Source organism: Spea bombifrons, chromosome 5 (genome assembly GCF_027358695.1).
Source record: "Spea bombifrons isolate aSpeBom1 chromosome 5, aSpeBom1.2.pri, whole genome shotgun sequence".
Classification (NCBI taxonomy): domain Eukaryota; kingdom Metazoa; phylum Chordata; class Amphibia; order Anura; family Pelobatidae; genus Spea; species Spea bombifrons.
In genome coordinates, this window is record NC_071091.1 from 3,014,625 (window position 1) to 3,037,489 (window position 22,865).

General features: G+C 44.6%; 2 protein-coding genes across 2 annotated transcripts; both read right to left on the reverse strand.

The window, feature by feature from the left end:
• Positions 1-1,597: 1,597 nt before the first annotated feature.
• On the reverse strand, positions 1,598-7,482 carry LOC128496857 (meiosis-specific coiled-coil domain-containing protein MEIOC-like). The gene is made up of 5 exons (XM_053466675.1): positions 7,384-7,482; positions 3,960-5,528; positions 2,992-3,126; positions 2,516-2,696; positions 1,598-2,124 (listed from the first exon to the last, which is right to left on the reverse strand). The coding sequence occupies exons 1-5, from the start codon at positions 7,480-7,482 to the stop codon at positions 1,910-1,912; spliced, it is 2,199 nt and encodes a 732-aa protein (XP_053322650.1). The 3' UTR covers positions 1,598-1,909.
• A 4,757-nt stretch (positions 7,483-12,239) lies between these two features.
• On the reverse strand, positions 12,240-22,139 carry LOC128496858 (meiosis-specific coiled-coil domain-containing protein MEIOC-like). The gene is made up of 7 exons (XM_053466677.1): positions 22,063-22,139; positions 16,518-16,678; positions 15,983-16,084; positions 14,290-15,814; positions 13,322-13,456; positions 12,846-13,026; positions 12,240-12,454 (listed from the first exon to the last, which is right to left on the reverse strand). Exons 1-7 carry the CDS (start codon positions 22,123-22,125, stop codon positions 12,240-12,242), a joined length of 2,382 nt encoding a protein of 793 aa, XP_053322652.1. The 5' UTR covers positions 22,126-22,139.
• Between the last annotated feature and the right edge of the window lie 726 nt (positions 22,140-22,865).

A 22,865-nucleotide genomic window follows, 5' to 3' on the forward strand; every position in this document is an offset into this window, starting at 1 on the left:
TTACAAGAAAGGAAATATGGAAGAATCCGACAGCTGCATACGTTCGATAAGCGATCGGCGCACACGCAAAACATATATACGCACGTCGATTCTATATTATGAAATTGCACAAAATCACACAAAAAAAATTACATTAAAAAACCAAACACACCAAATAATTAAAAAAAAAAAAAAAAAACCCAAAACACACATTTGCCAATCTCATGAAAAAAATAAATAAAACTAAGTCACACCACAGTTAAACCAGGCTTTCCGAATATCCGAGGAAATACATGACATGGGAAACTTACATTTAAGGAGAAATTAGTTACCAAATATCCATCAGCGCTGGGAGCGAGGAGGCGAAGATATTACCCAAAATAACATGGAATCAACTATTGGGTGCGGAGAAAAAAAACAAAAATACACGAAAGGTGGATAATAGGACGCATGTATACGTAAAGCACGCAACATATTTTCTGGCCCCTCCAGACAGGCATGTAGTTCTACGAAACACTGCTTTTAGATCGCAAGCAAAACCGGACCTGATCCACATACTTAAAAATAGTTAAAAAAAAAAAAAAAAAAAGCTACAATTATTACCAAACGCTACAACAACAATAAACACACAACATCGCCTGCCTCTAATGCTAGGAAAATAAAACCATCTCCAACTAAACCGTAATAGCAGCAAAAAAGGTTAATAGCTAACGTAAAAAACCTTAAAAATCAAACCGCGCAATAATGTTAATTATCAAAGTCACGTAAACTAAAAATATGATTGTCTAAACCACAAAAAATAAATATTTATATATTTAGATTAAAATGCACAGTTTTGTCGTTTGGTACAGTTTCGTACAGGTAACAGCTTCGGTAACCGTTCACGTGCTGGGAAGCTATACTGGAATCTTTACCTATACATTTTCTTGACCTCGTTTCCTGAGTAAATAGTAAGGTTAATATATTATAAAATAAGTACGTAGTAACAGACAAAAAAAGCAAAAAATAAATACACAATACATTGAAATTACTGACGCGCTCAGTGATGAGCGTTTGGATTAAGTGCAAAGACGATTAAATGCGTATTTTGTTCAATTAACAGCAACGCTACTCCTGAGTGACAAATCGGGACCTAAACATATTATATAACGTAACAAATATTATCAAACGTCAAAAAAAACACAAACTTACCATCACTGGAATGTGAACGGTTAATAAACGTATACATCTATTACAGGGTACGTTATTACGTATACCGACATTAACCCTGTAAGCTCCAAAGGGGCAAGCATTTAAAGAGGGCTAATTAAATCTGCCATTCACGGATCAAGCCCATTAGCCAAGGCGTGGCACTAGCTCCACCCACTTCACACAATGCCCCGCCCCAAACACCTAGACATAGGGTTGAATTGGGCCGTCATTCGAAACCTGATAAAGTCACTGTATATACACGCAATATTATAAAAACAAGACAAAAAACTCCTAATAATTAAAGTGTTAATAGCAAAAGTTAAATAAACGTGGAATGATTTCCCGCAGGTAAAAAAAAACTATTCGAATGTAATCCCAGGTACCAAAATGCACATGATCGGACCACCTAGTCACCATCTTTGGCACGAAACAGTTTATGAAGGTAAATCACAGTTTAGCAACACGACCTCAGAGACCGACGGAGAGAAGTAACACTATTCCCTTTAAACGCATTATAAAACCGGAGGAAATACTTTGTTTCAAAGTAAAGTATTCAGTAAACCAATAAAAATTGGAAAGGCTACAGAAAACGCATATAGAAAATACTAGAAACGGGTATCAGGAGGTTGGAAAAGGTTATGCAGACGGCGTCGCGCGGCTCTCCCCGAGGGACACCTTCGGCAACCTTCTCACGGAGCGGGCGACGTATCCCAGGACCGACGATCTGTAGATGGTGCGATTATTCACTGCCTCTTTTGCCATCTTTAATGTCGGCGCAGGTGCCAGCCTTGGTAGGAAACAGCTCCTGCAGGGCTCTCTCCAGATCCTCCTGGGTCACCGCAGAGCCGGAGGAAGACTTCGGCAACGTCATCTGCACCGCGCACCATAAGGCGGTTCTGGCCCTTCGAGTGGAAGCCGCCATGTCTTTTATGGCAGCGGCCAAAGCAAGAACATCTAGAAAAAATGTGAATAATAAATATACACGTTAGAAACATTTCTAATAAAGACTGTAGCGGTAGCAGAGAAAATGATAGCCCAACTAGGGCTTTGTGATCGATTGCATTTTTTTTTTACAATGGAAACTATACCCATTACTGCTACCGATGCTTAAAGGAGTGCTCAGCATCACATGCGCGTACTACACGCTGAGAAGACCGGCAGCAGCAACCAGGAGACATTTCAATAAGAAACCCTGAGACATCGCTCTTTGCCGATGCACGGCACGTAGGACCCCCTGGCCATCTGTGATCCAGTAAGACATTCAATATAACATGCAATGGAGACCGAGGAGCCCTGCCGGAGGGGGGTACTTAATGTTACAAAGCCAATATATTCCCTCACTCACCCCTCTCATTATTGTATCTGGGCGCTCCTTGTTTTTGGCGATTGGCGGCATTCACGATCTCATCTTTGCGCCGCGATTGCGTCAAGCGGATCGCTTCCAGGTGATGCTCGAGGGCCAGCGTTATATTCACGTGAAGAGCGCAGCTGCAGATTCTTTCCATGATTTTAACCAACGACACAGCCTAAGACAAAAGGTAAAAAATATATATTTCTTTAAATAACATCTTTTCGTACAACTGTTACCCCAAGGAATGGCAGATTCTTGAACAAAAAGGGAAACAAAAAGAATATTAAACATAAAGAGGCCAACGCTCTGCTGGTATTACATTAAAGGGTAATTTTTTTTTCACTTAACACCAATAAAGTGTTTTGATTTTGAAGAGTTTTGAGAAAAGACAACAATTATATATTTTTGTTTTTTTTCTGATAAATTCCAAGAATCAATACTCTAGCGTCGGCGTGCATGAATTTACTCACCCGAGCATGTTCTCGGAATTCATCAACAATCAGACGGTCCACTCGGGACGGATTGGTGGGAAGTCTCGGGATGGCCGAGCTGTACGAGCCGGACGCTCTGTTGCCAGGAAAGTGTCGGCCGAGTTCTGCTTCTGTCTGATTAAGGGAGAGAGCGGGAACACAGGACGCGATCAAAAACCCAACAAGTCATAGCCTGCATGATAGGACTCGCAAAGGCAGGACCCTCTTCAATCCATACAAATATCAGTGTATCATTTCTTGTGTTTAACCCCTTCAGTCCCCTATAGACAAACCAGTACGTATCATTCATCAGTAAAACTCATCCCAAGAAACCCCTATGGACATACTGGTACGTCCTGACCTTCTTGCAGCGGCAGGGACACATCCCTGCTGCTACACGGGAGATCAGGCTGCCGTTTGACAGCCTGGACTCCCCCTGACAGCAGAAGCCGGCATCGCTGCCTGATCTCCTGTAACCACTGCCGGTGCGAAAGCCATCACACCTAATGTAATAATAATGTACACCTTATAGTATGTTCCCTATAAGTGCTGGGAAAGTACGGAAATTCTATATAAATGCATTTCTGAAATCAGGACACCTGAATTGATAAACTTGGAGGGGTTTTTCCTGTCACTTTACCTAATTTTGTGAGGATTCAGAGGGGAAAATATTTAATTTGTTTTTTTTCTAATTTTCGCTAGTTTTTACGAAATTTCTCATCCTAAATTTTCAGCTAATTTGCTAACTATGGTCTCAAAAGAAAGCCCTCTCTCTCCTTGAATAAACAATATATAGTTTACACGGGTACACTATTCACAGGAAAGGGGAATAATCACTGAACCGACATACCCCAAAAATGGCAAAATTGCTCCGGGACTTGAGGTAACCAAAAAAAAAACCTGGGACTGAAGGGGTTAATTGTTTTAGGGACTTTCTGCAGCTCCTGCTGTATCTACCAACTTCTTACCGTTTTCCTTTCCTTCTCGAGAGCTCGCAACTGCTCAGAGCACTCCTCCAGATGAACGTGCAACTCGCTGGCCGGCCCGCTGCGGTTTCTTTGAGGCCGACACTTGCTGAATGGAGTCGGGAATGAAATATACGGAGGAGGAGGAGGAAGCTCGCTACAAAGCAAGTCGCTTAGAAAAGGGTTCAGGCGATTCAAGTCCTCGTAGTGAAGGAGGTCAAAGAGGTCAGAGAACGGGAGCGTCGGAGGCGGAAACGGCAAGTTTGTTGGCGGAGTATAGGCTTGCGGGTTGAAGGGAGGAAAATTCTGACTTTGTTTGTTATCAGACATTAACGCGAAAGGAGGAAGAAAGGAGGTATTGATGAAGTCCGACACGTTGCCAACATTTGGCTCTTGCTTCCGACGGAAATTAAACTGCTGGGGATTCTGATGAACATTTCCCTGCTGACCGCTCCGTCTTCCTCTCCGCTCGGCGTTTCGGTTCTGCTGGGGGTTTGTTTTTCTGGGTAACCGGTGATACCCCTGTGCAGGATACCCTGGGAAACCAACCGGTATTTCTGGACGCACGACGTCTTCGCCAGGAGACAACGGGCCAAATGGCTTTGTGGGTCTGTGATTTTCCTCGATAAAGCTGGAAAAGGGCACCTTGTTGGCAGGAGCAGTCCTTGGCGTTTGCCCACTTTCTGGTGAAGCGGGTCCCGAAGAAGCGTGGGAATAATAACTCTGCTGGGACAGAGAACGATGCGTGGGAGAGCCGTCTGACAAGGAAGAACTCGTGGAAGATGGAAGAGGGCTTGTCGCTGGTTTCTGGTTTGCCAGCAACTCACCATCTAACCACCGGCTCCCAAAGCAAGAGGGATGAAGGTTTTCATTGTGACGTACCTCCGAAGAGTCCATAAAGCACACGTTTGGAACGTTAATGAATTTGCTTTCTGACTCTTCGCTGTACGCTCTGCTTTGAGAGAGGGCATGAACGCCTCTCCCTTTAGAATACTCTTGATTATATTGATGTGTTGATGGTTTCATACCCAGGGGCATAAAATCGCAGGCTTTAAGGTGATTTTCTTTAGTCCATCCATCACTAGAGCCAGAGGGATAATTACTCTGACCCACTGAATTCAGAAACTTTCTCCTTCCCTTTTCCCCTTTGCATATATTTTTTGGAAAGCCAGCGTACTCTTTGGCCCAATGACCACCGACCGTGGAGCCGTAACTCATTGAGTTAAACTTCCCGTAATCGCCGCCGTGCTGGGGAGACTCTTCGTTCCGCTGAAAGGTCTCCTCGGAGTAAACATCGTTGAGGAGGTTATCCAGCTGAGGCTCCGGATGGGGGACGAATGACTCCAAAAGCCCTAAATCTTCAAACCCTCTTTGCAGGCTCTCCATGTTTGGCAACGTCCTGATGGGCTCTCCGTGAATCTCGTCACTGGTCAATGCATACTTCCCAACAGTCCCAGTTTTCACAGGACAGTCCTGCCGTGCGGGGTAGCTGTCGCGCTTTTGCAGGTGGTGGGGATCATGGGCCGGTTGAGGGGGGGATCCTCTGATCTCCCCCCGAACCAGACCAGGGAACTGTAAAAATCAAGCATTTGCCCGATGTGCCAGAGGGCCAGTCTGAGCCGGTTAGTCGGTGAACAAAAAAATATCGGTATTAGTTTGGGAGGGGAAAAAAATATATTTAAATCCCTTTTTAACCCTTCACCTGCTGGTGCGCGTCTGCCGCTCTATGCACAGCTTTGAACACCAAACGGCGTGGATTCCGTCACCGCCGGGCAGTATTTTAGGTGTCGGCTGATAAACACGCTGTTAACACTAGCTACATAAACAGCGCGTCGTCCACCTCCGGCCCCCAGGGACGCGGCTGACGGACAGGACCAGCTACCTGGTGCGCGCTGGCATCCGTTTAAAGAGACAGTCCCTCTATAGAACGCATATCAATGGACGAGAGATACAATGTAACCCGGACACCAAGTACTATCTAATCTATCATCAATATGAGAAGCTGCTACGCGCCGCAGAAGGGTAGTAGACTCATGGAATGGACTTCCAGTGGAAGTATTGAATGTGTAGAAAGCTGACCTAGCCCTAATCTTTAATCAAAATCCAGAAAAAATTTCCAAATTTCTATTTTTTTTACTATTTTGCTTTGGAAAAATAATTTCTTTAAGATACATATGACTTTAATATCCGTCTATTGGATTAATTTACTAAAGGGGAGGGGCTTTTAAGAATTGGAATATATGAGGAAATAATTGGGAAAATGGGTTATTTTTACAGACACATCATGCGATAGGATGTACGGGGCCCCAGGCACTCAAAGGGTTAAGGAAGCGTAAATCTGCATCAAACATTAAGGGAAGCATTTGACTCGAGTGAAGACCGAAGTTTGGTAATCAACTAAATTATGAAACAGCCTCTGTGCCGCTGCAGCTTCCCGGGATCTGGAAAGCTCTAAATAGAATTCACGGAGCGAATGGAAAAATGTATCAAGGTGTCCGCAGCCCAGGGGCTGGAAATGCCTCCGAGATCCCCGTCCGTCACTCAAGGGCCACCTGTTCCCATTCCAGCCGTCCTGGCACAAGCCGAGGTGCAAGGAACGAGCCCCGAATACACAAAGGGCAACTATTTAACCCGCCGCATCCCAGAAGCCTCTGCCAATCACAGGGCAGCAGCGGGAAACGCTTAGAACACGGCGTGCTTCTGCAGACCCCAACACTCCAGGTTCTCATGGAGACGCTTGTTTTAGGTGGTCGGCTTCATCCCGGCTTTTTATGCCGCTTTTAAAAATAAAACAAAGTAAAGAATTGAATAATAAAATTATATATATATATATGTTTGATGTATTTGCCCGTTCTCTGCGGTTTCTGTATACATTATTGTACTGTTTAGAAGGACTGCTCAGACGCAACAGGGATACTTGGGAGGTATGCTTTTCTCTTCCCATAATCCACAATCGTGATGGTGCCCGCTGCCTCAAACTAGTTCCGGGGCAGACTTAGCATAAAAAGAACCGGCAGCTCTTCAGTACAGGGAGGAACGGACACCGCGGTGTTACGCTGCCCTCTGGTGGGGACGGGCGATGGAGGAGACGGCGCCGATCCGGTGGATGAAACGACTTCATATTCACAACAAGAAATGGAAGAATCGCATTTTATTTTAGAAAAGGTCCAAGAACCCCTAACCCAGCATTTATTACATCCCACAGGGGCTCGAGAATGTATTCTGGGTATATTTCACAAGTAGAAACCCAACCAGAACCCAGGGAAATAGTTGCTGCTCAGCCCAATCTTCCCTAAAAACGAATATAAAAGAGATGCGTAACAGTTATATATCCTGGAGGAAAAACACACACAAAAAAAAAAAAAAGACTCCATATTTTCCTGTTTGCACCTTTTTAATTTTTGTTCGCGTGCAACTATAAACTTACCACTTTTTTGCACTTTACATCTAAAAATGCCACGCTGCAGCCGGATCCCCTGAAGATGGAGCTTTTCTGGTAATCGTCCCGGCGCGTTGCCCCCTCCATCAGCCCAGCATTGTCCAAAACGTCTTGATACGCCCCGTCAGCGGCCCATGTTAGACGATGCTCGGCTTCCAGCTTTGTGGGGACAGTTTTGGGGAAGACCCTTTTCTATCCCAGCGTGACTGCGCCCGGAGCACAAAGCGAGCTCCATAACGACACGGGTTGGGTGAGTTTGGTGGGAAGAACTTGGCCGGCCGCACAGAGCCCCGACCTCAACCCCATCCAACACCTTTGGGATGAACCGGAACAGAGATCGCGAGCCGGGCGTCTCGTCCAACATCAGCGCCGGACCTCACAAACGCTCTACTGGATGAACGGGCAAAAATCCCACAGAAACTCCCCAAAATCCTGCGGGAATCCCTCCCAGAAGAGCGGAAGCCGTTATATCTGCAAAGGGGGAACCGACTTAATACTAACATCTATGTATTTAGAATGTGATGTCATCAAAGTCCCTGTTGGTGTAATGGCCAGGCATCCCAATACTTTTGTCCATATAGTATAATATATATTTATAAACCCACGAGAATTTTATGAAACGGAGAGAAAATAAAAATCACTCGGAGGCCGATCCGTAACGAAATGATTTTATTGTCATCCACGGCCGTTAAACTCATTTGGTCAGCAATAAAAACACCTTCTGGAATTAAACACAATTTGAATGCCGGCCGGGGCGGCGACTCCTCAGATTAAATCAAATAGCACCCAAACGATTGCATGCTGTCCGACCCGGCCCATTCTCCACACGCGGGGCTGTCTAGGGCGCTTGGTTAACCTGTTCCATACCAGAAGGGTCAGACTTCACCGTTACAACGTAACAGAGCATAAAACATTATCGCGTCGGCATATCCGACGGCGTAAACTAAAGGTGCTGTTCCACAATCACATTCTCTTGTATCTTTAGTTACAAAAAAATGGTTGGTGGAACAGCAGCTTTAAGAAACATTACTAAGGCTAATTGGAAGAGTCACCCCCTGTACCGGGCTGCGCTAAAACATCGTTCAATGACCCCATCAGAGCAATAAGTCACAGTGATTGTACTTTTGGAAATACCGTGGACTCTAACACAGAAATGGATTGACGCGAGACACTCAGACGCCTGCCGCGCCGGATAACTTACATTGCGAACAGATTCGGGAAAATCATACATAATTCTAAACATTCTCAACATAATTCTCACATTTTGGAGTTCTAAATCAGATTAATTCTCAAGAAAACAAAACACCTTGCATTTCATGTCATTTAAATGGTAATATCTGTTAACCCTTTGTCGTGCCCCTATGTAGCCTACATATCCGACTAAAAAAAACAAAACAAAAAAAAGTCAGATCAGACAACAGCAGTACAAAAACCAGACGTTTTAACATAATACTGGAGAATGTTAGCTCAACTTAAACTATCCGACCGAAAACAAGACATCGTTTAAGTGCATGAATGTGCAGAAGAATGAACCACTGCATTTCATGCCTAAAAGAAAGCAAGGGAAATGTCAACGACGGACCTGGCTGCGCTCGTCTATCTGGCAATATTTTCGAGGAACAGCCTCAGCAAAAAAAATAAAAAATATATATATATTAAAGAAGAACTTAGGGAGAAGCTGCAGCTGCCTTTCTCTCCAATGTTTGCCGGGCAGCGCTGGGGCGATAAGCATATATGAAGAATGCTCCCCGATGTGTTTGCATAAAGGGCACCGAGATAAATAGGCTACGATGGCTGGACCATCCCTTTAATGAGTCCCATTACATGACACAGAGGTACACAAAAAGTCAGCACAACACACAAGTAACAATCGAGTACACAATACTTTAACCCAGACCGGAAGACTCGGCCACATCACGGCTACAAATCCTGGATCTCTCACATAAAGCAATCGTTAATCTTAATTTTTATAAATTTACCATAAAAAGGGTGAAAAATAACACCGGCACACTTGTTATATAACAGATATAACAATAAATGCCAATAATAACAAGATTTAGTCTTCGGATACAGTATATTGTATCGCTTCGCTCATTCCGTAAAAAGCGGCATAAAATACTTTAAATCTCACCCCTGATTCATTTAGCTCTTTGCTACGCAGTTAAATAAAAAACACAAATTAAATATATCGGTCTGTATGAAGCCGCCTTAAGAGTCAAAACCTTCGGCTGGCTGGAGCATTCCACAGATTATATTATATTATATATCATTATTTCTTAATATATATATATTTAGAGAAAAAGATAAAGGGGGAGAGGAAAAAAAAAAGAAAAAAGAAAAAAAAAAAGTGGGGCGAAACCCCTCCACAGACGGGGTCACATCCAGCCACACAAGAAGGCGAGGGAGGGCATTATTACTGGGACTGGCTCAGGAATTAGATGATGTATTGGGGTCCCGATCTATATCCACAACGCCTGTTTGCCATTACCCTCCCTTTTCAAATGATTATTTATTAAGTACTAACGCATTTGGCAGCGATCCCTACAGCACCGGACCAGTACCCCTCATTCCGTGATATGCCCTGATCCCGCGCTTGCATTCCCTCCACCATCGGATTAACGGTACATATCCACACGGGTTACACCTCATTCCCCTTTCCCCATCATTCTAACAATATCCGCCTAACATAACCGATGATATATTTCTTATATATTATAAAAAAAACATTAAAGTCTTTATATTCAGGAGTATTTCCAGCTACATAGAATGTTCCGCAATAACAAAACTAAACATTCTGCTTCTACATTCTATAGAAATAGTTTTTTTTCCTGGTTCGTTATTCTATAAATACTATTTTTATATATTCACAAAGCTATACGTTAACGTGTTATATTACCGACTGGTTATGGACTCGCTTAATATCATCGGGAGGCCGACGTTTCCAAATCACATTACAAGAAAGGAAATATGGAAGAATCCGACAGCTGCATACGTTCGATAAGCGATCGGCGCACACGCAAAACATATATACGCACGTCGATTCTATATTATGAAATTGCACAAAATCACACAAAAAAAAAATTACATTAAAAAACCAAACACACCAAATAATTTAAAAAAAAAAAACCCCAAAAGACACATTTGCCAATCTCATGAAAAAAAAAAAATAAAACTAAGTTACACCACAGTTAAACCAGGCTTTCTGAATATCCGAGGAAATACATGACATGGGAAACTTAAATTTAAGTAGAAATTAGTTACCAAATATCCATCAGGCGAAGATATTACCCAAAAAAACATGGAATCAACTATTGGGTGCGGAGAAAAAAAAACCAAAAACACACGAAAGGTGGATAATAGGACGCATGTATACGTAAAGCACGCAACATATTTTCTGGCCCCTCCAGACAGGCACGTAGTTCTACGAAACACTGCTTTTAGATCGCAAGCAAAACCGGACCTGATCCACATACTTAAAAATAGTTAAATAATAAAAAAGCTACAATTATTACCAAACGCTACAACAACAATAAACACACAACATCGCCTGCCTCTAACGCTAGGAAAATAAAACCATCTCCAACTAAACCGTAATAGCAGCAAAAAAAAGGTTAATAGCCAACGTAAAAAATCTTAAAAATCATACCGCGCAATAATGTTAATTATCAAAGTCACGTAAACTAAAAATATGATTGTCTAAACCACAAAAAAAATAAATATTTATATATTTAGATTAAAATGCACAGTTTTGTCGTTTGGTACAGTTTCGTACAGGTAACAGCTTCGGTAACCGTTCACGTGCTGAGAAGCTATACTGGAATCTTTACCTATACATTTTCTTGACCTCGTTTCCTGAGTAAATATTAAGGTTAATATATTATAAAATAAGTATGTAGTAACAGACAAAAAAAAGCAAAAAATAAATACACAATACATTGAAATTATTGACGCGCTCAGTGATGAGCATTTGGATTAAGTGCAAAGACGATTAAATGCGTATTTTGCTCAATTAACAGCAACGCTACTCCTGAGTGACAAATCGGGACCTAAACATATTATATAACATAACAAATATTATCAAACGTCAAAAAAAACACAAACTTACCATCACTGGAATGTGAACGGTTAATAAACGTATACATCTATTACAGGGTACGTTATTACGTATACCGACATTAACCCTATAAGCTCCAGAGGGGCAAGCATTTAAAGAGGGCTAATTAAATCTGCCATTCACGGATCAAGCCCATTAGCCAAGGCGTGGCACTAGCTCCACCCACTTCACACAATGCCCCGCCCCAAACACCTAGACATAGGGTTGAATTGGGCCGTCATTCGAAACCTGATAAAGTCACTGTATATACACGCAATATAATAAAATCAAGACAAAAAAACTCCTAATAATTAAAGTGTTAATAGCAAAAGTTAAATAAACGTGGAATGATTTCCCGCAGGTAAAAAAAACTATTCGAATGTAATCCCAGGTACCAAAATGCACATGATCGGACCACCTAGTCACCATCTTTGGCACGAAACAGTTTATGAAGGTAAATCACAGTTTAGCAACACGACCTCAGAGACCGACGGAGAGAAGTAACACTATTCCCTTTAAACGCATTATAAAACCGGAGGAAATACTTTGTTTCAAAGTAAAGTATTCAGTAAACCAATAAAAATTGGAAAGGCTACAGAAAACGCATTTAGAAAATACTAGAAACGGGTATCAGGAAGTTGGAAAAGGTTCTGCAGACGGCGTCGCGCGGCTCTCCCCGAGGGACACCTTCGGCAACCTTCTCACGGAGCGGGCGATGTATCCCAGGACCGACGATCTGTAGACGGTGCGATTATTCACTGCCTCTTTTGCCATCTTTAATGTCGGCGCAGATCCCAGCCTTGGTAGGAAACAGCTCCTGCAGGGCTCTCTCCAGATCCTCCTGGGTCACCGCAGAGCCGGAGGAAGACTTCGGCAACGTCATCTGCACCGCGCACCATAAGGCGGTTCTGGCCCTTCGAGTGGAAGCCGCCATGTCTTTTATGGCAGCGGCCAAAGCAAGAACATCTAGAAAAAATGTGAATATAAATATACACGTTAGAAACATTTCTAATAAAGACTGTAGAGGTAGCAGAGAAAATGATAGCCTAACTAGGGCTTTGTGATCGATTGCATTTTTTTTTTTACAATGGAAACTATACCCATTACTGCTACAGATGCTTAAAGGAGTGCTCAGCATCACATGCGCGTACTACACGCTGAGAAGACCGGCAGCAGCAAGCAGGAGACATTTCAATAAGAAACCCTGAGACAGCGCTCTTTGCCGATGCACGGCGCGGAGGACCCCCTGGCCATCTGTGATCCAGTAAGACATTCAATATAACATGCAATGGAGACCGAGGAGCCCTGCCGGAGGGGGGTACTTAATGTTACAAAGCCAATATATTCCCTCACGCACCCCTCTCATTATTGTATCTGGGCGCTCCTTGTTTTTGGCGATTGGCGGCATTCACGATCTCATCTTTGCGCCGCGATTGCGTCAAGCGGATCGCTTCCAGGTGATGCTCGAGGGCCAGCGTTATATTCACGTGAAGAGCGCAGCTGCAGATTCTTTCCATGATTTTAACCAACGACACAGCCTAAGACAAAAGGTAAAAAATATATATTTCTTTAAATAACATCTTTTCGTACAACTGTTACCCCAAGGAATGGCAGATTCTTGAACAAAAAGGGAAACAAAAAGAATATTAAACATAAAGAGGCCAACGCTCTGCTGGTATTACATTAAAGGGTAATTTTTTTTTCACTTAACACCAATAAAGTGTTTTGATTTTGAAGAGTTTTGAGAAAAGACAACAATTATATATTTTTGTTTTTTTTCTGATAAATTCCAAGAATCAATACTCTAGCGTCGGCGTGCATGAATTTACTCACCCGAGCGTGTTCTCGGAATTCATCAACAATCAGACGGTCCACTCGGGACGGATTGGTGGGAAGTCTCGGGATGGCCGAGCTGTATGAGCCGGGCGCTCTGTTGCCAGGAAAGTGTCGGCCGAGTTCTGCTTCTGTCTGATTAAGGGAGAGAGCGGGAACACAGGACGCGATGAAAAACCGAACAAGTCATAGCCTGCATGATAGGACTCGCAAAGGCAGGACCCTCTTCAATCCATACAAATATCAGTGTATCATTTATTGTGTTTAACCCCTTCAGTCCCCTATAGACAAACCAGTACGTATCATTCATCAGTAAAACTCATCCCAAGAAACCCCTATGGACATACTGGTACGTCCTGACCTTCTTGCAGCAGCAGGGACACATCCCTGCTGCTACACGGGAGATCAGGCTGCCGTTTGACAGCCTGGACTCCCCCTGGCAGCAGAAGCCGGCATCGCTGCCTGATCTCCTGTAACCACTGCCGGTGCGAAAGCCATCACACCTAATGTAATAATAATGTACACCTTATAGTATGTTCCCTATAAGTGCTGGGAAAGTACGGAAATTCTATATAAATGCATTTCTGAAATCAGGACACCTGAATTGATAAACTTGGAGGGGTTTTTCCTGTCACTTTACCTAATTTTGTGAGGATTCAGAGGGGAAAATATTTAATTTGTTTTTTTTCTAATTTTCGCTAGTTTTTACGAAATTTCTCATCCTAAATTTTCAGCTAATTAGCTAACTATGGTCTCAAAAGAAAGCCCTCTCTCTCCTTGAATAAACAATATATAGTTTACATGGGTACACTATTCACAGGAAAGGGGAATAATCACTGAACCGACATACCCCAAAAATGGCAAAATTGCTCCGGGACTTGAGGTAACCAAAAAAAAAACCTGGGACTGAAGGGGTTAATTGTTTTAGGGACTTTCTGCAGCTCCTGCTGTATCTACCAACGTCTTACCGTTTTCCTTTCCTTCTCGAGAGCTCGCAACTGCTCAGAGCACTCCTCCAGATGAACGTGCAACTCGCTGGCCGGCCCGCTGCGGTTTCTTTGAGGCCGACACTTGCTGAACGGGGCCGGGAATGAAATATACGGAGGAGGAGGAGGAGGAAGCTCGCTACAAAGCAAGTCGCTTAGAAAAGGGTTCAGGCGATTCAAGTCCTCGTAGTGAAGGAGGTCAAAGAGGTCAGAGAACGGGAGCGTCGGAGGCGGAAACGGTAAGTTTGTTGGCGGAGTATAGGCTTGCGGGTTGAAGGGAGGATAATTCTGACTTTGTTTGTTATCAGACATTAACGCGAAAGGAGGAAGAAAGGAGGTATTGATGAAGTCCGACATGTTGCCAACATTTGGCTCTTGCTTCCGACGGAAATTAAACTGCTGGGGATTCTGATGAACATTTCCCTGCTGACCGCTCCGTCTTCCTCTCCGCTCGGCGTTTACGTTCTGCTGGGGGTTTGTTTTTCTGGGTAACCGGTGATACCCCTGTGCAGGATACCCTGGGAAACCAACCGGTATTTCTGGACGCACGACGTCTTCGCCAGGAGACAACGGGCCAAATGGCTTTGTGGGTCTTTGATTTTCCTCGATAAAGCTGGAAAAGGGCATCTTGTTGGCAGGAGCAGTCCTTGGTGTTTGCCCACTTTCTGGTGAAGCGGGTCCTGAAGAAGCGTGGGAATAATAACTCTGCTGGGACAGAGAACGATGCGTGGGAGAGCCGTCTGACAAGGAAGAGCTCGTGGAAGATGGAAGAGGGCTTGTCGCTGGTTTCTGGTTTGCCAGCAACTCACCATCTAACCACCGGCTCCCAAAGCAAGAGGGATGAAGGTTTTCATTGTGACGTACCTCAGAAGAGTCCACAAAGCACACGTTTGGAACGTTAATGAATTTGCTTTCTGACTCTTCGCTGTACGCTCTGCTTTGAGAGAGGGCATGAACGCCTCTCCCTTTAGAATACTCTTGATTATATTGATGTGTTGATGGTTTCATACCCAGGGGCATAAAATCGCAGGCTTTAAGGTGATTTTCTTTAGTCCATCCATCACTAGAGCCAGAGGAATAATTACTCTGACCCACTGAATTCAGAAACTTTCTCCTTCCCTTTTCCCCTTTGCATATATTTTTTGGAAAGCCAGCGTACTCTTTGGCCCAATGACCGCCGACCGTGGAGCCGTAACTCATGGCGGTAAACTTCCCGTAATCGCCGCCGTGCTGGGGAGACTCTTCGTTCCGCTGAAAGCTCTCCTCGGAGTAAACATCGTTGAGGAGGTTATCCAGCTGAGGCTCCGGATGGGGGACAAATGACTCCAAAAGCCCTAAATCTTCAAACCCTCTTTGCAGGCTCTCCATGTTTGGCAACGTCCTGATGGGCTCTCCGTGAATCTCGTCACCGACAACCGGAAGGGGGTTAGGCAGATGTACGGAAAAGTCCTTAGGCTCATCCACCTCTGAAGTCCATAATGGGGGGAAAAGCCTAGACAGTAAATCCCTGAAACGAGAAAAACATAATCATCAACACATCACTCGACAGTCTCTCAAAATACCTGATTTAAGGAAAAGACAGCTACTCTTGGAAGTCCTTTATTTTGTACATTTTAAAATCTTAAGGTTTAACGTTTTGGGGGGGAAATTGGACTGGCAAACCTTGTCCGCTTACCAGTCTGTCACCGGCTCCAGATTGTTGGATTCATCTGGGATACCGGAGACCAATCCGAGCATGTCTAACCGCGTCCCGGGGTCCGAGAAGCTATAACGCGACCTAACAAGAAAAGAAGTAAATAAGCGTTTCCGCGTTCGAGAGGAATTAGAATTAAGAATCCGAAATGCTTTGGACCGGAAGGATTTAGAATAAGGGATGATTTCAGATAACGGACCCGTCTTCTCACCAGCGTCCGCTGCATTGTTCTCCCCGCAGACCCAGAGCGGTTCCTCTCTGGAAAAGCCCTCTGGGGAGCCTGAACAGACGCAAAGCTCTCTGGGACCGTGGGGAGAAGCCCGAGCAAAGGAGCCGACAGCAGGGAGAAGCTTAAACGGAGGCAAGGGAAATAATCCAAAAACTGCAGACAAATCCCCCCCCCGTGTATCCCTTTATCTAAAGTTTCTTTTATTTGGAAGGAAAAAGAAAAATCTGTTTTTGGATCATTTTTGAGAAGGGATACCCCCCACCTGTACTCCAAGGTAGTAAAGATTACCGATTCTCTTGGCATTTCTGTAAAGGCGACTTCAAGGCTTCATCCCCACACACGGCCCAGCTGCTGTACAGCCTGGACTGGGCAGGGGGCTCCGCGCCGGTAATCCCGGTAACCACGCGGGGGAACGCAGAGCTGTTCATATTCTGGATCATGCCGTCTATCTGCAAAGAGAACAAAACACAGGAAGCTCGTTAAATAAAAGTTATAATAAAAGAAACTATTTTGTATAATTGGAAGGAGAAAGTTTTAAAAGAAGCAGGTATTTCACAATATACCGGATTATCTTTTATTTATAGAGCGCCAACAATCGACGCAACGCTTACTGTATGGATTATAGGCGGAACCCTTACAGTTTGGGCCCATTTTAAAGAAAATTTTATTTTTAAGGTCCTCTAAGAGTGCATCTCCAATTAAGGGGGAACCTTACAATGTCTCTAATATATGGGGCTACAGTACTTGCCATTGTAAGGTTTCCCCCCTTAAAATATTAGTGCTCCATTTTGGGGTAAAAACCCAACCGCTCGCCATCCTGAATATCTAGAGCCCGACTGTAAGATGCACCCCTAATTTAAAGATTTAAATCGGGGATGGGGATCGGAGACATATGCAGCCTATAATCGGGACAATCCGGTACACTTTACCGTAACATTCACGTTTTCAACCTATTATGGATGGTTAAAAATAAATAAATAACTCACCACGCGGCTACACGCTTCCTAAAAAAGAAATTATTGTATGATAATGAATCAGTTGGAACAAGAGACCGTAATCGAACACCAGAGGGCAAGTTCCCCATTACCGAGAGAGTAGTAGATAAACTGCACAGTCTCCCTGCAGAAGTGGCAGGGGAGGGGGGTGGGGGCAACACAGCTACCCTCACTATCCTATCACCGAGGACTGATAGGGGTCTGAATCTCACATCAAGAAAAACTTGTAGGCTAGATGGGGCCGAACGGTTTATTTGCATTCCGCGTCAATTCGGACCCATGTGACGCGGAGGAAATAAAACAGAAACGAAGCCCAAACTCCTGTGTTTGCGGATAAATTCTAACGCAAGATGGTAAAATGTTCAGTACTAGGCAGGTGCAATCTGTTGGTTGCTATGGCAACTGCTCCATATTTGCAACCCGCTCTTCATATCGCCCACACTTTTTTTGTAATAAATTATTTTTATATTGTTTTATGTTTTTTGAAGGGGAAACATGCTTTAAAAAAATGTAGGAAATTCAGTATTAAAATAATAAAAATATCCAGGTGTGTGGAAAAAAAAATCTACATAAAACAGGAAAATATTTAATATGCGCCGCGTAACAACATTTTAAATAGAAATGTATAAAATAAACTTTTTATATTAAAGTAGTTTGTAAGGATAAACGCATATCCTGCATGCCAAGGAGGACCGGGGGCTGGGGGGGCAAATGCACACGGGGGCAATTCTGATGAAACCCATCATACATTAACGAGGGAAAAAATGTTGATTTAAAATGGGACACTCGCTATCGTATAGGATAAAGTACTGATAGCTGGAGTAGCCTCGTATTTACATACATAGCGCACACAAACACGCGCTTTCCTAATCAGCCACCGTTTAAAATAAATAAATAAAAGATTTATTTACTCATCCGCCTGCTTTATTCTCATATACATTAAAATCCAACCTAGAGAATGCATCCATTTCAGAATCCATAAAATCATTTAATCAATGACTTCACGGCTGCTTGGAATGAAGAAACCTCCACTCACCAGGACGTAGCTTTCCGAGAGGCGACTGGCAGTAACCTCACCGGCCCCCTGGGGTCGCGTACCCCTCGCACCGAGCAGAGGACACGGGACTCGAAAGTGCTGCCACGGGACGTGACCGCGGTGCTCGGCACACACAAACGGTTGCTAAGCGATTACGTGTCACGCAAACGGCAACAGTGGCGACGGGAGCTGGGCGTGCGACACGAGTGGGGGCCACAGGGGAGCGGGAGAAAAAGTAACTATTACTGAGCACAGAGCGCCCTCTGACGATCAGCCTCTGTGACCCGAAGCCAATGCAGGTCCTCCTGCCCCTGCGCGGAGGCAGCTAGAACAGCAAAGCCCCTGCCAGGGGCTGCAGCCACGGACCGAGTAATCCTCACATTCCTGCAGCTCCCCTGCGGCCGGCCAGGTCCAGGCTCTGACGTCACGCTGATTGGGAGCTACTATTTCCCCGGGTCTCTTGTGGCGTAAACAGCTGGTCTCCGGGTGGGACGGCACGGGTTAAATGGATGTCCGCGGCCTCATTAACCCACGAGAGGGAAAACGGGGCAGACATCAACACCAGCGATTTACATTATCAGAAGAATAAGTGTCATAAACACAGGAAACAGGAAGCGGATCTTAACTGCACCGGAGGGGGCAACCGGTCGCAGTTCGGTTACACGATAACGCTGTTGTATGATTGCGTCACTCATCCGTCAGGAAATCACAGGGTTAAATCTGAAAATTCAGACACAAACCCCTTCCCCAACGCCCCACAATATCACTTATTCCATTGTCAGATAAATAAAGCAAATGTATAGCTCAAGAACCCAAAATGTACATATCTAAGTGTGGTGTTTTTTTTTTTTTACATCCCCAACCCATCACATTGACGTAAATTCTAATTTTTATGCCCGGTTTGCCCATTGTACAGCGCTGCGGAATATTATAGCGCTATACTGATCAATAAATAATAATATGCTATCATTCTGTCAAATTAGCTGGCGTATTTTATTTACCCCGGTTAGTTTATAAAGCCGTTCCCTGCTGTTTCTATACACATTATCGGGGCTTTTAGGGCTGTAGAACCCTCCGATACCCTCATACCCGGCAAACATTCTGATCCCGGTGTATGTGTAACATTTTAAACCAGCCAATAAGGTTATTCTAACATGTAAGGGTTAACCTTACCTGAAGCAAAAGGACCAAAAACTCGGGTTATCAAGGCGAATCCGCAAGGCTGGACGCAATTCCGAATAAAATACCGTCTTTATTGGTAAAAGATCAGTAGAATTTTGGCGCGATGTCAAAGTAAACCAAACGCATCAATCACAGCAGCAAACGATCGCAACACCCGACGCGCTTCACCCGCAAAGGACGGATAAAAGCCTCCTACATTGTACTGCGCTGCAGAATACGATGGCGCTATAGAAAACAATAAATAAGGCATCCATAAACCCACCGATACACAAACACCAGTGAACAAACGGAGTATGTATGATAGAACCGTCCAACCGCTGGAGGCGGGCAGCAGCTTCTACACCAGTCACATATTAAAGTCCTCACGGAGGGTTGGGGTTACTCAGTCACTTTAATACACAGTAATCTGTCCCTTTAACAGATGATTGCTATGGTATCCTGGCAACATTCTGCTCTCTGATAGGCTGTGTGGCCTGAAGCTCCGCCCTACTCAGTTCTTCCAATAGGTATAACCAGGACCGGCAAACCATACACAAGCCCTGGTACGTGCATCTATAAATCAACGCCGTGTACACTGCTCTATACCAGGTATCCACGCGGTATCCGCTTCACACTTTATCCCATATTCCTCTTCTGCAAAAGCCGACACCCACTTCCTCCGGGAGGAACATGACACGCCTTCCTCGCCCTCCAATCAGCAACGGCCCCAAAACACGCCATATACATAAACTGAAGCACTATTTTCTGGCCATTAGCGCACCCCATTACACGCCATCGCCTACCTGTATGCCAACAGCCAGCAGGTAGCTACAAGGGCAACAAGCTCTTTAAATCAGGCAGCGGTCAGATGTAACAAGACGTACCATACGGCACACAGGATAACCTGGCACATACACGTTAACACGCACACGCTAATGACCGAGACACACAGAAAAAAGTGTGCATCTGCACAGATAATAACACCTTCTCATCAACTGGAATAACTTGCACACCCATCACGTGAGCATTAACAGGCTAATCGCATGTATGGAATCGTCTGCGCTGTTGCGATACGGTGCATGTAATTTGCACACATGCAACAAGGCACACACTCATATAACATGCACAGAAATATCCACACACGTGCAATCTTATCACACGCTTGGAATTTCCTGCACTCTTACTGTACAGCGCATGTAATCAGCACCCACGCAACATGCTACACACACATTCCATGCATGTAATACGCAACAAGCTACACACATTCCACGCATGTAATACGCAACAAGCTACACACACACATTCCATGCATGTAATACGCAACAAGCTACACACATTCCATGCACGTAATACGCAACAAGCTACACACACACATTCCATGCATGTAATACGCAACAAGCTACACACACACACACATTCCATGCATGTAATACGCAACAACCTACACACACACATTCCATGCATGTAATACGCAACAAGCTACACACACACATTCCATGCATGTAATACGCAACAAGCTACACACACACATTCCATGCATGTAATACGCAACAAGCTACACACACATTCCATGCATGTAATACGCAACAAGCTACACACACACATTCCGTGCATGTAATACGCAACAAGCTACACACACACACATTCCATGCATGTAATACGCAACAAGCTACACACATTCCATGCACGTAATACGCAACAAGCAACACACATTCCATGCATGTAATACGCAACAAGCTACACACACACATTCCATGCATGTAATACGCAACAAGCTACACACATTCCATGCACGTAATACGCAACAAGCTACACACACACATTCCATGCATGTAATACGCAACAAGCTACACACACACATTCCATGCATGTAATACGCAACAAGCTACACACACATTCCATGCATGTAATACGCAACAAGCTACACACACACATTCCATGCATGTAATACGCAACAAGCTACACACACATTCCATGCATGTAATACGCAACAAGCTACACACACACATTCCGTGCATGTAATACGCAACAAGCTACACACACACACATTCCATGCATGTAATACGCAACAAGCTACACACATTCCATGCACGTAATACGCAACAAGCTACACACACACATTCCATGCATGTAATACGCAACAAGCTACACACACACATTCCATGCATGTAATACGCAACAAGCTACACACACACATTCCATGCATGTAATACGCAACAACCTACACACACACACACATTCCATGCATGTAATACGCAACAAGCTACACACACATTCCGTGCATGTATTACGCAACAAGCTACACACACACATTCCCTGCATGTTATACGCAACAAGCTACACACATTCCTCACATGCAATACGCATCACTGCATGTATTCAGATCACATGCATGGAAACATCTGCATACATGCAGCAGCATACACACCCACATGACATGCATGGGATTACGTACATACTTACTATGCGGTGAATTCGTGATTTTGGACACGTGCAGCAACGTACGTCACATTACAGTACCCAGAACACACTCCACTCCCACTCGTGGGATATTATCCCCAGCGCACTCTCGCGTTTTATTGCGTGGAATGCTTTGCACACTCACTCCCCGGATAATTCCGTGACGTGTAGGCCCGCTCACCTCCTGATCCTCCTCGGTTGGCCGGCAGCACGGAGCTCGAGGCCCCGTGACGCTGAGCACCATCCCGCCCGTCACTGTGCCCGCGATCCGGAGCACCCAACCGATAACAGCTCCGGGTCACGCCTACAGCAACAAAACCACGCCCCGCACAGCCCGCTCCTGCGCACGTACCTCGCAGGTCAGCGCGCGAGGACAGGCGCCTCTGCGCGCGCACGGCTGGTCGCACTCTTCCCACCACCAGGTCCCGTCTTCCCGCCGCTGGGCGCGGTCAGCCAATCAGTCAGATTCAGAGCGCGGGATCGCGAATGTGTTGGAATGACTGTACGCGGCCGGAATATCTGCCTCACCCGGAATCCTCTTTCCCCGAGACCCATTCAGGCTGGGTGATCCTATCGCAATTCTCAGAGCTTCTTATATGTGCCAAGTATCCATGATTAGTTTGCACAGTTCACCTCTTTTCTGGAAGCTTCGGAAGAAACATTGGACTGAGGTGGCCTCTGGGTTCAGTGAACAGCATACCTGGGAACCCTCAGGGTTTCACCCAAAACTTAAAGGCTTTTGCCCCAATCTCAGGGTCACACAGTCTTAACCAGACTCCTTCCTATTCGAACCCGCTGTGATCAGACATAAGACTCCCAGTTGGTGCTTTTGCTCCCTGTATGTTATGGTTGATATCCCTGCTTGAACGCAGGTAATTCAGTTAAGCGTATCTTTACATACTGACAAGTCAAGGTTTCCGTCACGCCGGTATTAGAAACACCTTTTGGCGAGTCACTCCATGGAATCTTCACGATGGGCTAATA

Coding starts and splice junctions, on each gene's coding strand:
- LOC128496858 (XM_053466677.1), bottom strand. CDS start 22,125: ATGGTGCTCAGCGTCACGGGGCCTCGAGCTCCGTGCTGCCGGCCAACC. Junction 16,679..22,062: donor CAACCGAGGAGGATCAGGAG/GTGAGCGGGCCT, acceptor TTCTCTTTGCAG/ATAGACGGCATGATCCAGAA. Junction 15,815..15,982: donor CTGGAGCCGGTGACAGACTG/GTAAGCGGACAA, acceptor TTCTCGTTTCAG/GGATTTACTGTCTAGGCTTT.
- LOC128496857 (XM_053466675.1), bottom strand. CDS start 7,482: ATGGAGGGGGCAACGCGCCGGGACGATTACCAGAAAAGCTCCATCTTC. Junction 5,529..7,383: donor ATGTAAAGTGCAAAAAAGTG/GTAAGTTTATAG, acceptor TGATTTTTACAG/TTCCCTGGTCTGGTTCGGGG. Junction 2,697..2,991: donor AATTCCGAGAACATGCTCGG/GTGAGTAAATTC, acceptor CTTTTGTCTTAG/GCTGTGTCGTTGGTTAAAAT.